The 15,614-nt window shown below is 53.8% G+C and overlaps 1 protein-coding gene across 1 annotated transcript in view; it reads right to left on the reverse strand.

The window, feature by feature from the left end:
• Positions 1-15,614, reverse strand: part of NRXN2 (neurexin 2) — a gene marked incomplete at its 5' end in the record, with an annotated part of 99,512 nt that overhangs the window by 53,494 nt on the left and 30,404 nt on the right. The window contains 3 exons of the mRNA XM_040465792.1: positions 3,270-3,708; positions 4,397-4,558; positions 12,410-12,433. Coding sequence (XP_040321726.1) covers positions 3,270-3,708; positions 4,397-4,558; positions 12,410-12,433 — 625 coding nt within the window. The remainder of the gene's footprint in view (positions 1-3,269; positions 3,709-4,396; positions 4,559-12,409; positions 12,434-15,614) is intronic.

The raw sequence follows: 15,614 nt of genomic DNA on the forward strand, positions 1-15,614 counted from the left end.
CCCCCGCCCCGCACCCTGCAGCAGCCCTGGGCCAGAAGCTCAGCCTTCCTTGCTGCTGTGGATGCTACTCAACAGAGATTCTGAGTTCAGGAACTCAGGTGAGCCAGCCCCAGCCCAGCTGCAGGGTGCAGTGGGCCTCTGTCCAGACTCCTCCTTCTGTACCTGAGTGAGTCCTCAGAGGATATACAGGAGGTGGACACGCCCAAAGGGGCTAGATCATTCGAGGGTCATTACCCCAGCCCGTCCCTTAGACCAGAAACCAGAGGCAGAGAACACTAAGGAGGCTGAGAGGTTTGAATCCAAAGCGTTTTTCCCCCTACTTTAGTGACTGTATGTCAGACACTTAGCACTTCATTTATGTCACCGAGTCGCAAGGTAACCCTATGAACTTGGCCCTTTATGACCCCGACTTGAAATGGCAGGTGAGGCTTAGGGAGATTGGGAGACCTGCCCAAAAGCACCACAGAGGGTGAGGAACGGAGCCAAAGTGCCAGCCAGGCAGTGGGACCACAGAGCCTGCACTGTCCAACCCTCTGCCTGGTGGGCAAGATGGGTAAGCAGATCTGTCCTGGAGCCGGACACAGGACGACACCCAGGAGAGGGGATGCCAGGCACAGAGCTCCTACATACTAAGACTTCTTTGGAAGGAAAGGCTGGCTATCTTAGGAAAAAGATTTGGGATCAAGTAGGAGCTTCAAAACCTCTGCTGAGATCTTAAGAAGCAGAAACCTATACATTAGAAAGTATTCTGTTTATAATTTTTTTCCTATGCTTTTTCCTTCCTCTCTCTTTTCCCAAGAAGAACTCTTCCAGAAATAAGAAAAGAAAAAAGAGAAGAGAAGAGAAGAAAAAAGAAAAGAAAAGAAAAGAAGAGAAAAGAAAAGAAAAAAGAAAAGGTCTAGCTATCTCCATGAGGTTAAAGAGAGGTGAGGAGGATTTGGTCTACATTAGGCACAGGGGTGTCACTAAGGAAGCAGAATTAGTACCTCCTCTACAGACAGGACTCTATCTAAAGCATGGTTTCTTCTGCTCAAAACCTTTCCTGAACCAGAGAAGCCACTCCCCTGGGCCCCATTTAACATGGCCCTAGCTTGTTCTTCCCCGACAAGGTGTCAGATGCTCTAGGGTCTGGCTGCTACAACCCACCCTTCCACCAGCACCCCCCCCCCCAATATGGCCCTCCGCATCTCTATTTGTAGCAGACTCCCCAGATGCCTGCTCTACCCACCAGCTCCAGGGTCTCCTGGACACGGACGTTGCCCAGCGAGACTCTCAGTAAATGAACCAAATGTGGGAGAAGGAAGAGACAGGGAAAGGAAGAGTGGGAAAAGAGTGTATAATGGAGAGTCAGCAAGAGGAAATTAAAGTGAGTACAAGCCTTGCTCCAAGATCCTTGCTCCAAACCATGGAAATGGGACAACCCAAGTGTCCATCGGCAGATAAACTGACAAACAAAATGTGGCAGATACATACAATGGAATAGTGTTCGGCCACAAAAAGGAAGGAAATAGTGACCCAATGCTACAACATGGATGAACCTGAAACCATGCTAAGTGGAAGGAGCCAGACACAAAAAGACAATTATTGTGTGATTCCATTTACAGGAGGTCCCTCCATTTAGGAGGTCCCTGAAGTAGTCAATTCATAGAAACAGAAAGTGGGATGGTGGTTGCCAGGGACTGGGGGGAGGGGGACTAGGGAGTTAGTGTTTCACGGGGATAGCGTTTCAGTTTGGGAAGATGAAACTATTCTGGAGGTGGACGGCGGTGATGATTGTACAGCAGTGTGGATGTCCTTAATGCCACTGAACTGTGCACTTTAAAAATGGTTAAAATGGTAAATGTTACGTGTAATTTAACACAATTAAAAAACAAACAGGGAAAAGGTCAAGGAGAGCTTTGTTGCGATGACTGCCCCAAGTCTGGGCTTAGGTGCATAAATGAATGTGGGACATCAGAGATGGCCAGAGCTGGTCAAACAGCGACCCAGGGACCAGCCAGACCTGGTATGTGGGCTCTGGAGATCTGTGGGAGGCTAAGGAGAAGAGAGAGAGAGGGGTTCTCTGCAAGGCCTGGACAGACTTCCGATCTAGAGAGTTACTAATCACCTGTGTGGAGACCCTGGGAGGCAGCAAGTGCCCTGTGAAGACCCCCGGGTACCATCATGAGACAAAACTGGGGGATGAACGCATGTGCTGTAAAGCCCAGGAAAGGCGACATTTCTCTGGAGAAGAGAAAGGAAGAAACAGCCAGCCACGAAAGGTTGATGCTTCCAGGGGCCACAGTGCTCCTGCGGGGGGCGGGGGGCCGCGCCGGGGGGAGACCATCCTTCCACCCAGTCTCAAAGGTCTGGTGCAGTGACAACTGGGGAGCACAACAATTTAGCTGACGCTGGTAAGTGCTTATGCTGGATAATGTGTCAGCTCCCCTTTACATCAATTCGTTCTCTCATGGTCAACAAGATGGAAAAGAGTAAAAGAGCAATGGGCAGGAAACAAGAGAATGGGAAAAGAAGACTGAAAAGGAAGAGTAAAGGGGTGGCTGGAAGCAACACAAGGTTTGAGAAACAGCACCTGCCTGGCCCGAGCACTCTCTGCCCTGCTGCTTTACTGAGGCTAGAAGCCTCACCAGGTGGGAGTGCCAGGTTGTTTAGCGTCTGTGTCGCCCCCAACCAGAGCCTGAGCTCCATGACAGCAAAGACCTTTGAGTCACCGCCATCCCCGTCCCAGCACCTTGGACAGCGCCTGGAGCTCCATAGGTACTCGGTAAGAATTTGCTGAGTAATTAATGAAAGAGAGTTGCATGGACCTAGCTAGATAGAAGGGAGGCGTGGTTGGGAAGTTTGGGGGTTTTTTTGGGGGGGGGGGAAGGAGAATGGGATGTCTACTCTATGTTAGGCACGGTGCTAATGCTTTTACAGGTATTTTCTTATTTTCTTCTCTTAAGGACCTCCAGTGTAATGGATGTAGATAATGAAACTAGGGTTTTATAAATAATGAAACTAGGGCTTCAAGGGGTTGAATAAAGGGCCTAAGGTCACACACACAGTAAGTGGGAGAGCAGAGGTGCGACTCCAGGTCTGCTGACTCCAAACACTATGCTCCTTCTGTCAGTGCGCCATGACAGGGAGGGACAGCGAAGGGGCTGACAGGGCCAGAGGAAGGGGTAGGACAGCAGTGGAAGGGACCTGGAAAGAATGTCAGGGCGGGGGGTGGGGGGGGGGAGAGGAGTGGCTGGGAGGAGAGTGGAAGGGACCAGAGGCCTCCTGACCTTTGCGCCCGTCCCTTTGGAAGTCCACGTGGCACCACTCGCCATCGTTGACCTTGCGGCTAGATGCCCGCAGCTTGATGCCCCCAGAGCCCATGTCCAGCAGCAGGTAGAGGTAGCCATCCAGCAGCTCCATGGCAAAGTAGTCGGCCCGCTGGGCAGAGCTGTGGCTGCCGGCCCCGGCCCCGGCCCGCCGGCCCTGGCTGAAGAGCAGCAGCCCGTTGGGCTCAGTGGTACGGAAGTCTAGAGAGATGGAGCTGGTGCGTCTGGCACTCCAGCGGGGCAGCGCCACAAAAGCCTCAGGACTCTCAAAGGTCACGGGGTCCAGGGCAGCCACATCCTCACAGCGGAACGACAGGTCCCCCTGCAGCTTCATCTTGGGGTCCCCTTCCTTTGCCAGGCGAGACAGTTCCAGCTTGAAGTCATTATTCTTATAGACCACCTGCAGGGAGGGGTGGGGTCAGGGGTGAAGAAGCAAAAGCAGCTCAGGGCGTGGCCACTCCTGCCCAGCTTGGACCTCTGTTCTAGAACTTCGTGCACAGAGGCTGTGAACCAGCACCTCCCTTGCCCCACTCATTTTCCGGGTTCCGTCTTCCAGCCCAGCACTAGCGGGACAGCTCTCATTGTCTACGGGACTGCGGTTCACGACAATGGCAAGACAATCTCTGCTACCATCTAGTTGACATTTTCCGATGGCCAAAGTATTTTTATTCACACTCTCATCACCTCCTCACACCCACCTTAAGAAGTAGGCACCGACTACTCATTTTATAGATGAGGAAACTAAGAATTAGACTGGCCAAGGGACTTGGCCAAGGTCACAGAGCTAGTGAGGGGAAGACCCAGGACCAAACACAGGGCTTTAGTGTTCACGCCCAACAGTCTTTCCTCTGTACCGCAGCTGCCCTCCAGGGTCCTCTGAGAGGCTGGGGGACTTCAGAGGCTCAAGGAAATGAGAGAGAAGCTTCTTGATGGAGTCAGTGGGGCTTAGGTTTTGAATAGGAGAGGTCTCCCACCACCTTGGAAGGAACAGAGGAACCAGGCGGTTGGCCAGGTCAGGCTAAATCATGCTGAAGACAGGGACCAAAGGGTTTCCTGGCTGACCCCAGACCCTTCCTAGACCTACTCACGTCCTTCAGGCAGCCCATAAAGTTGTTGCTGACGGGTGAGCCCGGTAGGTCAGCCGTGTTGGGACTGCCCCCAATGTAGAAGAAGTCATCAGAGCCCAGCATGGTGTAATCCTCCTGCGTGTAGCCTGTGGTGGTCAGGATCCCGTCCACGGAGATGGTCACCTGCCCAGCCCAGGGAGGGAGGGGGAGAGACAAGGAGACAACCGGCATCAACCCCCTGGGAAAAGCCACGGGCTGGGCAAGGGAGGGGCCAGGGGGCTGCGGGGGAGGGGGACCCCCATTTTTATGTCTGCTTGTCTTGGAGGAGGAACAGTGGGGGGGAAAGAGGGAAGGCGGGAAAGGAGGCAGCACAAGATTTGATGGTTTCAGGGTGGGCTAAGGCCTGCCCCACGGCCCCCAGCTCAGCAGGCAGACGCCTGGAGGGTACTCAGAGGGCTCACCATGAAGCACACCAAGAAGCAGCTCCTGGAAATGGCTCCAGAAAGGAGCAGGGACCTCAGGACAAGGCCCCATTCTGGGGGGATGCAATGCACCCTCCCTTCCCTCCTCTTGAGGTGCTCTCTGGATCCTCATGACTTCAGAGCGTCTTTCATAAAGGAGGTCGAAACACCAATTCACCTTGGATCTTGGTGGCTTTGCCTCGCCTGCAGCCCTTCAGAGCACTGAAGAGTCTTTTCAGTCTTAGCCCAGCAGGGAAATGGGAGACAGCAAGGGCATGGGAAGGGGGGCTCAGATACTACTGGGGACGGTTGGAACTTCCTGAGGGATGCATAATGCCCTTCACCCCTCGGGGCTGATTCCCACCACCATGACATCAAGGGCTCCCACTGGTCCATGCCCTCTTTCTGAGTCTGTCTCTTTACTTCCCAGGTCCCTCTGTGGCTCTCTCGTCTCCCAGGGAGAGGGTAACCCTTCGCCAAGTCACCGGCCTGAACTTTTTCTTCATCGTCTTCCCTACGAACATCACCACTGTTACTCAGAGCCAAGTTAGGGAACAGAGGGTAACGGGGCTAACCTCATGACACCTTAACCCTGGGCTGAAGTCAGGTAAGAAAGCAACATGGGTAAGGATGGGGGAGCAATTCAGCATTCCAAAGAGGTGAAAGGGGCTCAGCAGGGGCCTGATGAAGGCAGAAGTGACCTTGGGGAGCAGGGACAAATGCAGGAAACTCTCTGTCTACCCACTCCCCAAATGCCCACTTGGTCCCCAAAAAGTTTAGCCATAGGAGCAGCCCACAGGGGCTCTAGAGACCCAACAAGGTTGTAGGGGAAGAGCCAAGGGCTTCAGGACCACGAGCGCTCGCTCTACGAAGGCTGTGGCTTAGGGCAGTGGCCTGGGAAAAGCAGACAGGCTCCTGCGGGAGCCATCAGGAAGCTGGCTCACGGTGAACCCCGACACTGTGCTTCCAACAGACCACAGCTCACCCCCACTTCCCAGGCCCCAAACATGCTTTAGCACCCCCTTGTCAGGCAAAACCTGGAGGTTTGGGCCTTCCAGTCACATCCTGGGATGTCCCCACCCACACCAGTCCATACGCACATGCCACCAGCCATCTTCCCGAGACCGGTCTCCGGGGTTCCATTGTCACGGGGGTGGAAGGAGGATGTTAGGAATTCCTAAAGAACCTGGGCAGAATGAGGCAAGGGGAGCTTCCCCCACAGGGCCCCCGAGTCCCCCTCGTGCTGGGCTGGGGCCTCACAATGAGTGGGGGTACAGCGGAGCAAAGCGAGGGCTGAAGGGGCCCCCTCCTGGGAACCATCAAACCTTGTGCTGGGAGGGGGGCGGGTACCAGGTTCAAGGACAGAAGGCAAGGGGGTGTCTTTGTGGAAGGGGGCAGTTTGAAAGATTTTGAGTCTTGTCTTGAGGGGAGGGCTGGTCATAATGGTTTATTTCTTCTTCCCTCCACCCGCCCGAGGCTGGGAAGCAGGGATCTGGGTGGGAAAGGGAAGGGTCAAAGTATTAGTCACAAAAACATGCAGACAAGATTAGAATGGGCAGAAGGGAGCTGGGGAAAGGGCAGAAGGGGGCTGGGATGAAGGGACAGGATAAGACAGGGAGGGGTGGGAGGTGAAGGGTCTCCTTGGGGCAAATTCAGTTCTCTTCTGCCCTGCACCTCCACTCCACTCGTGATGCTACACTGAGACCAGGAAATGGGCCACTAACGAGGTCCTGAGCCTGTGTCTGGTCACCCCAGTTGGAAGGTCAGAGCCTGAAGGGCAGGCCCCCGGCATGACATGTCCCTGTAATAACCACACTAGTCCCAGCACAATCCAGGGGCACATCATGGCCATTAAAGGTGAACATCGAGTCACCTTGTGACCCAGGGAAACAGTGGGCTCTCACTGCCTGTATCCCATCTATAAGCCCAAAGCCTCAGGAGCCTCGAGTGAACAGGCCTCCATCCTCCAAGACTGCTCTGGTCATGTGCCCCTGCTTCTGTGCAGGGGGAGAGCCCTTCCAGCCCCCTCAGCCACTAAGCTGTGTCCTCCCTCTCCAGGCCCAGCAGCCAGGGCACCAGCTGCCATCTCCCCCACCCTATGGGCTCTCTTTGGCCCAATCCATGCAGTGAGCTCATCTGCCTTTGCCATGCTAGAGTCAGAAGGACTCGACCTTTGGGGGACGCTCTCCTCAACTCCCCGTCAGACCAGGCATGAATCTGACCTTGCCCACTACAGCTTTATGCAAATCACTGCCATGGGGCGCCTCTTTTGGGGAAAAAACCACCCTCCTGTCTGTCCCCCAGATTTACAACTATTTTTTTAGAGCAGCCCTGGCCCAGGGGCTGGGGGAGAGGGTAGCAGGAGACAGGGTAACATACGGAGGTGCACGGAGGAAGGGCGGTCAGCCTGGGGGGTGGAGGAAGTTGAGGGAGAAAGGGGGAGACGGGCACTGGGTGGAAAGGAAGCCAAGAGTAGGGGGGTGGAGGACAGTCTCTGGGGAAGGCAAGGAGGGAGATGATGGAGATTAGTAAAACCCGACTGTTCCCTCAGACAAATCAAAGTCCAGACACAAAAATGGCAGGTTCGTTAGTAAAAGCAGGAAACAGGGGAGTAATTCCCCCCGTCCCCCTCCACCCCAGGGGTTTTGTGTTGCCCCTGCCCCCCAAGCCCCCCCTCCCCGCGCAGCTTCTGGAAGGGGTGGGGCCGGCGGGGGAGGAGGGCAGGGGGGCCGTGCGACAGAACAGCCTCTGCAGCTAGGGCACATGCAGGTTAGAGGGCCACGGGTGGGGGGCCAGGCCCAGCAAGAGAGGTGAGAGAAAGGCAGCCGCAGGTGAGCAGGCATGCGGGGCCAGGGGAGATGGGGAAGAGCGGAGATGGAGGTGAAAGAGCTGTGGGCGTAGGAAGGAGAAGCTTCCTTCCAGTGGAGGAGGGGAGAGGAGTCACCGTGAGGACAAAGACATCTATGGGTGGAGGAAAAAAGGGAAGAGACATGAGGCTCAGATCTTCCTCACCAGAGAGTGACTCAGACGCTCATTCCCACCACCCATTCACTACTGGTCACTGACCCAGACACACCTGCTCACGCGCCACATCCTGCTGGAGGCAGTGGGAGGACGTCCCGACCAGCTCATTTCCAAGCAGCCATCTTTCCGTCATCAGGACCACGGCTAGCACCCGAGACACTGCAGACACTCGGCACTCAACCCACACCAACCCATCCACGCAGACAGGCAGGGCCCTGACTGGGGACTGAGTAGGCCAACGGGAATGAGCCACAGCTCTGCCCTGGAAGAACCAGGCCCAGCTAGGGAAGAAGGGGTGGAGCACCGAAGACGTGGAAGCCCAGCCTCCCTCCACGCCCCAGGAGCACGGAGGGTGGCTGGAGGTGGCTACCAGGGGCAGCCTACGACCTGGGCGGGGTCTCAACCCTCCCTGCTGGGCCCACCTCTCTTCTGCTCTGCTCAGCTGGGCTCCTCTTAGGGAGGCTGGTAGGATGTGAAACCGGGCTCTATAGCCCCTCAGGTACGCTCCGTGCCTATCATGACCCAGGAAGAAAGGCTGAGGAAGAGGGAAAGATCCTCTTCATCATCCGGATCCCTTCCCAGCTGCCTGCTAGGATCACAGGGTCATTGACCTCCCCTTCAGGGGAGAATAATATTGTGAGCATGGGTGTTTTTGACTTGTGGATGGGCTAGATGGGTTTCTGGGATTTTGAAAGCCATTGACAATGTATGCAAAATTGCCTCCTTAGTCCATTGCCATCATCAAATTCTCAAAAGGATCTATGAGCCAAAGATGGTTAAGAACAACTAGTTTATAAGAAGGCCTGGGCTTCCCTTAGGATTGGGTGGGGCGGGAGTAGGGCAGGAAGGCAGGGGAAGGACGGCTGAGGGAGGTCATGCATCCCTGCTACATGTTGAAGTTCAGCCATCTGTTTGTGGTAGGGAGAAGCTAAAGAGAGAATCGGGTTGGAAATAGGAAAACAACTTAGCCAGCAGTCACGGCCTGACAGCGAACCCTGACGTTTGGATTTGATGAAGCCTGGGACTAGAGGAGAAAGACTCCAGACCAGAAACCTTGAGTTCCTGTGCAACCTTTACCATTTTCCAGAACGATCTCTGCCTCTCATCTGTAAAAGGGGTTCAGTGACCTCCATCGCCCACACTTCTTCCAGGCTGACCATGCAGATTAAATGAGGTAACCGAAGGGAAGGCACCGGACCCTTCCATAACTGTCATGTAGTCCTGGGTTTTCTCTAGGCCTCAGTTTCCCTCTCTGTCAACTGAGAACAATCTCTGATGTCTCAATCTGGGCATTTGTCAAGTTTAAATTATATTCAGACTGTGAGAGCTGTTTAGAAGAATCACAGACCCCAGTGTATGCACAAAGAGCTATTTTTATTTTTACAAGAAAACTTCGGGGGCAACTGGGTAGCTCAGTCTGTTGAGCGTCCAACTCTTGGTTTCAGCTCAGGTCATGATCCCGGGGTGGTGAGATCAAGCCCCGTGTCAGGCTCCACACTGAGCGTAGAGCCTGCTTAAAATTCTCTCTCTCTTCTGTCTTTCTGCCTCTCTCCCTCTCTCTCTCCAAAATTAAAAAAAAAAAAAAAACAAGAAACAAGAAAACTTCCATCATCCTGACCACATCTAACCCAAACCTCTCAACTGATTGGCCTTTTGGGTCTGTATTCACCCTCTACCCAAGGAGAAATGTTCAAATAACAAGAAAAGAGACCATATACAAATGCATTAGTAAGATAAACGCAAAACCAACAGGAACCTGGTTGAGGAATACCTGGGAATAATAAGAAAAGGGTGAACCCCGTCTTTTTGGTGCCCCAGGCTCTAACTCCGGTCTTGGCCTGAAAATGCTGATCCCTGGGACAGGTGTTTGAGGGCTTATGAGGCTACTCAGGGCGCCGAGAGGCAACCAGCTCTGATCGTCGAGCAGTGACGCTCACACCGTGGACTTTAAAAACTTCAAATTTAGCGGGAACCTCCCTTGCCAAGGCTGAAATCAGACAAGGCTGTTTGCCTCTTAACCAAATTCACCGTGTTACTCCGTCTTTCCTCCTCCTCCCCAGGCCAACTCCTGAGGCATTCTGGGTTTCTGGCAGTTATTTTGGGGACTGATTCCTAAGAAGGGATGATAATAGCGTCTCCAGCGGGGCCAGAGATGATGTATTCTCCAGGGTTCGCTATAGGAAGGGGATCACTTCTTTACAAAACATCCTCACCCTGGAAACACTGAGATAATCAGTTAACATGTTATGAAGATTAATAAAATTATGGTTCCCTTTACAGAGCACAGACGCTTTCACTTCCATTACGCTACTTGATCTCCACACTGACCCCATGAAATAGACAATGCAGGTATATCATCACCCGTTCGGTAGCTGAGGAAACTGACCTTTGGCTCAGGTCCACGTGGTCAATCTGTAACTGAATTGAGACCAGAAGGAAGGTCTACAGCACCCTAACCCCTAGATGGTATTCCCCGGGTGTTTGGGAGTGTGCCACGTGGGTTTATCTTGCCTCCTTTCTGTCCCCAAGGTCACAGGTTGGCTGTCCGGGGAAGCTCTGTAAAGAAAGGGTTCCAAATGCCCGGCTCCTGACAGGCACTCAGTGGCCTGGCCTGAGGGGTGGCCAGCACCTAACTTCTAGAAGCAGCAGCTGGAGAGCAGAGCCTGGGATATGGGGTGGTGCTGGGACCACCATGTGGTTCCATGGGAACGTCAGGGTGGCTGGGAGTGGCCAGACGAGGTCTTGGAGCGGGGAAGGGCGGGGCTGGCTGTGGCGGTGGGCACTACCTCGGGGACAGGGCAGAGGACAGGGCTACTGTGGGTCTGTGGACGCAGGGAAACACGGGTGCGTGGAAGCATCAGGACAGGCCAGACGTAGCGTCACAGGTGGAGCCTCCTGGGGAGGTGGGGGGAGCCACTCAGCCCCGGAGCCCCAGCTATCGAGCTTCCCTCATCGCCAGCCAGCCACACGGATCTGGGAGGCTCGGAAGGCCAGGCAGCTGCCCCAAGCAGCGCAGGCCCCGCGGGAGCAGACACATCCATCTGCAAGGTCCCCAGCCTGGCGCTCAATCACTCTGCATTATTAATAGGCGATGAGTAACCGCCGGCTGCTGCAAAGCCAGGACGGGCAGGCATGAGGGAATCCCTGGGGATGGCACACGGCACAGCCTCCAGGCGCACGCTCCGAAGCCAGGCAAGGAGCAAAGAGCCAGCCCCAGCTCCTTCCCTGCTCCTGCCATCATGGCCCCCCAGACCTCAGGGCTGGCCCCCGCGGCCCGCCTCCACGCGGAGCCCTTCCCCGACTCCAACGTACACACGGTCCCGCGGCCCCCCTGCTCACTCCCGCGCTTACACGTGTGGAATCACCCGCAGAAGCCCCCCCCACACACACACACAGCACGGTCTCCCACTAACACCCCCTAAATGTCACACCAACATTTACACACAGCCGCACCCACACACCAACACACACCAGCTGCGTTTACACAGACACCCACATCAACACTCACCGGGACTGAGCCCAACCCAAACAGCGGAGCTTGGCAACAACTAGCCTGATTCACCCCTGCTGCACCTCCTCCTCTCATCCCCTCAACAGGGAAGGTAACCACCCTGTCAGAGGCCATGCAGGACAGGCACGGGGCACAGATCAGGGGAGATGGAGGGGAAGGAAGACAGTGTGAAACACAGTGTTAGTCAGAGCAGCAGAGTGGTGGGGGAGACTGGACGCTATCCCTCATGGGGGGAAAGACCATTCATGCCATGCAGATGTTGGAGGGGCAGACGGAACCACGAACCCTCAAGGCTGAGGAGTGAGGGAGGGGATGTCACCTCTTCCCTGGCAGCCAGCATGGGACAGCCCCCAATCTGGTACAAACTGCCGATCTGAAGGCGCTCTGGACTGGTCCCAGGCCGCTCTGCATCTCACAAGGCCATCCCCCCCTCTGGGGGACTTGCCCAGCTGGCTGCCCCCGGAGGTCTCACTCCCAGCCCCCTCTCCCAACTCGAGGGGCCTGTCCGGGAGCTGACAGTGAGCAGAGAGCGTAGCATGTCATGGGATGGTGTTTTCCATGGATTTTCAGGAGACCAAGAAAGAAACTAAATCAAAGAGAAAAAACGAGGGAGCGGGGTTGGGGGGGGGGGGGGAAGGAACAAAATAAAGCAATAGAAATAAGCAGCCTGGCATCGGGGCTGGTCTAACCAGAGCCGATGAACATGGGGCCTGCCCCCAGGTCTCTCTGGCCAGGAATCTGAATTCAGGAGTCGGGGTTATAGGGTTGGGACAGGCCAAATTCCTCGATTTCCATTTGCCTTTTGGATTTGAGTTTGGACCAAAACAGAAAGAAAGGGGGAAAAAGGAAAACTGAAAGAGAGAGAAGCAAAATCTAAAGACTGTCCAGGACGCCAAAAACAATCAGAAGAGCAAAATAACCAAAACCAAACGGGGAAAGGAAACAAAAGAGGGAGAATCGAACGGCTAAAAAAACCCACGGCAAACCAAACGGTAAGACAATTAGAGTGATATCTACCAGATAATGCAGTTTGTTTACCATAGCGTGTCCAATTCCTGCGTGCTTCACCGGAGATATGGGGGAGGGGGTGGGAGGGGCCAAAAAAAAAAAAAAAACAACAAAGACAACAACGAAAGAACAGAACGGAAAGAAAAGAAAAATAAAATGACCAACTGTGAAACTCAAGGAAGGAGGAAAAATATATAGCCATATATATTTGGTTGGTTGTTCAGACCCTCCCACCTTAGGCTTAGCGGCAGTATTTTTGCTTAAAGAAAATTAAATTATAATGGGAGGGAGAAATAAAACACACACAAAAATTAAAGCCCTTCTTCTCCCAATCGCCCCCCCCTCCAACCCCTCCTCTGGATTCCTCTGCCCCCCCCAACCCCCCCCCCCAGAAGAGCCGGCTGCAGAGAAGGGGAACAGTTAAAGACCTTGGTTAGTAGAGAAGAAAACAACAAAAGAACTGGACCAGGAAAGCAAAGACTTAAAGATGGCCGACATTCCGCAATGAGACAGAAAGGTTAGTTTGGTTTTTCACTCATACCTCACCCCACCTGTCCCTGCCCATCCCTTGGTCCCCTGGGTTATAAGCGTGTTAGTAACACACACAGAGTCGGCAACGGGGTTTTCCAACAGAGGGTGAGAGAGGGAAGGCAGGGGGTTACGAAGCAGACCCAATTATGCAGTATTAGTAAGTCCTTTCAGCTGAAATGTTAGGGAATTGAAGGGAAGGTTGGGGGCGGGCGGGGGGGGGGGGACAAGGGGTGTGAGAAAGGGATGGGCTGTTGACTTGGGTAATGGACAATGGGTTGTTGGCTAACTGGTCAACCAGATGGCTTTCCAGAGAACTGGCCAACTGGCTGACCAGTGAGCGTGTTGAGTTAATGGGTTAACTGGTTGGTGATGGGCCAGCTGTCAGGCTGGGAGAAGAGTGGCCAGTGCCCTAGAGAATCATCACAGGACTGGCTAGAATGAGAGGTCATTTCCTTTGGAGGCAAAGGGAAGAGGTTCCCAAGGAGCAAGGGAAGGGATACAGGTGTGTGCTTTCTGTGGGCATGTAGGACAGGCAAACTGATCCAGGGAGTCATGGAGGGGAGGGGGCAGCTCCTCTTTTATTGGTTCTCTTCCGTGAGAAAAGAAGAGACATAAGGGTCACCACCAGAAGAGGGAAAAGGAAACCTTGCCCTCCATGGACTGGCACTGGGCTCACTTTCATGGCATACCTAATCCCAAACCCGCCTCCCTCTCCTCCCGCTCTCCCACTCATAGCTGACCCGTCCTTCCTGCCTAATTTGATTTTTCAGAGCCCATATTTCCCCCAAAGTTCCCCAGGTTCTTCAAACACCCCACCCCCATTCTCTGATGCTCCTCTGGGCAATCATCCCTCCTAGAATCAAGTACCCCCCGCCACCACGCCTGTAAGTCCCTGGAATTGGTTAACGTTTTCCCAGCAGCCCAGCCTCCTCCCATGCACACCCCATAGACCCCTGAGCCTCTCCTCCCCACAGCCAGCACTGAAAATCCATAACCCCCACACACCACACCAGAGAAAGGGACACAGAGGCCCACTTACCTCTAAAACCCCTTACCCCTCCCTAAGCTGTAAGCTGGCCTCTTCTATCCCAGCCTCTAGAGTCCCCACCCCCATGTGGCTCTTCTCAAGGCCAAAGGCAAGGGCAACAGTCACCTTCAAAATCAACCCTGGTCTTTGTGGAGGCAATGTCAGTGGGACTTGAGGCAGCTGCACCGAGAGTATTGGAGATGATGGGACACCATTGTGTGATGTCCATTAAATACTAAACTGCACCCCTGAGAGTATGATTTCGAGAAGTCTTCTATGGACAGATCCATTAGTCACAGCATTATTATAACCAGTGGGCACAGGACTAACTCAGAAAGACAAGTAATAAGAGCCTCGTATAATGAAAAAAAAAAAAACAGAATTCAATATTTAGCAGCTAGAAGAAGGGCTAAATGACCAATACCAATTACTAGCAATGCAGAAGCAGTTTCCGTAACAGGGAGGCAAGAGTCTCAGGTCAGGTGCAGTGACGGGTGCAAGAGGCTAACCCATAATACGAGAGTTAGCACAGCCGGGTAGTTGGACTGTCGTGAAGTGAAGAAGCCAACTAGTCAGGACAAGGACCGATTGGTTCCAGGGCAGCTAAACCAACTGCATCCAAGACAAGAGTTTTCTGATGTCACTGACGAGTCCAACAACGCAGGGAGGAAAGGTGGGGGTGTGGGGGGAGAGGTTGGGGGTAAAATTCTAACTACTACTACTACTCGTTTTGAATGAAGACTGGTTGTGGAGACTCAAATAAGGGGGAAAAAAAGAACAGTTTTCAACTTTCTGGGACAACTTTAATATTTAACAAGCAGAACAGCAAATCAAGAAACAGGACTGAGAGGGAAGAGACGTGCGTTCAAAGCCCGGAACTTCCACTAATGTCAAGACTATCCTGGCTTCCTCTGAAAAGCAGCAAGGCTGGAGTTGGCTGAGACGGGGCCGGGTGCAGAGCCCAGACCAAGGCGATCGTGGCCAAATTAACTAGAGTGGAGTTTGCGCTGGAAACCATTCCTGGTGGCCTGTGACATAGCACAAGCCCGTGCCTTCCCAAATGCCAGGACCTGGAATACGGAGGCTTCAGACTAGCAGATGAACGATAAAGGCTTTTCCCCCACTCACAGAATCAGAGGGCTCCTGGAGTCCAGGAGCGTGAGAACGACAGTGCGTGAGGAAGGAAGGAAGCATCAAGTCATTAAGTCACAGAGGGGAGAGGTCAGTCATAATATCCAGTAGTAATCTACCCCCCTTCTCCTCTCTCAACTCTGCCCGTCGCTCCAGCCCCTCAAGAAAGCCAAGACCAGGATTATACACTCAAATCGCAAAAATCCGGATGAAGGCCATCTTCGTGGAGCTTGGGCAGGAGAAGCTCGGGACAGAGAAGAGGCGCTCGCTCTGCTCAGGGCTCGAGGGGGCCCATTTTTCAGAGAGACGAGCAGAACACTCAGACGGTCTCAAGAGTTGGGAACATCCAAGAAGGGCAGATCCACAAGACAAATCACATAGTAGAGCCCCCTTTGTATTTCACACCAGTTACAGCGGCCGGGCTCTCCTTGGGAGGCAGAGAGATGGGCGTGGCTGCAAAGTCAGACAGACTTTCCAATTCTACGGCTTCCTAACTGGATAACGTTGGGCAAGTTCTGTAACCTGCTGAGTCTCGACTTGCTCACT

Source organism: Herpailurus yagouaroundi, unplaced genomic scaffold (assembly GCF_014898765.1).
Source record: "Herpailurus yagouaroundi ecotype Mexico unplaced genomic scaffold, PumYag 569, whole genome shotgun sequence".
NCBI classification, from domain to species: domain Eukaryota; kingdom Metazoa; phylum Chordata; class Mammalia; order Carnivora; family Felidae; genus Herpailurus; species Herpailurus yagouaroundi.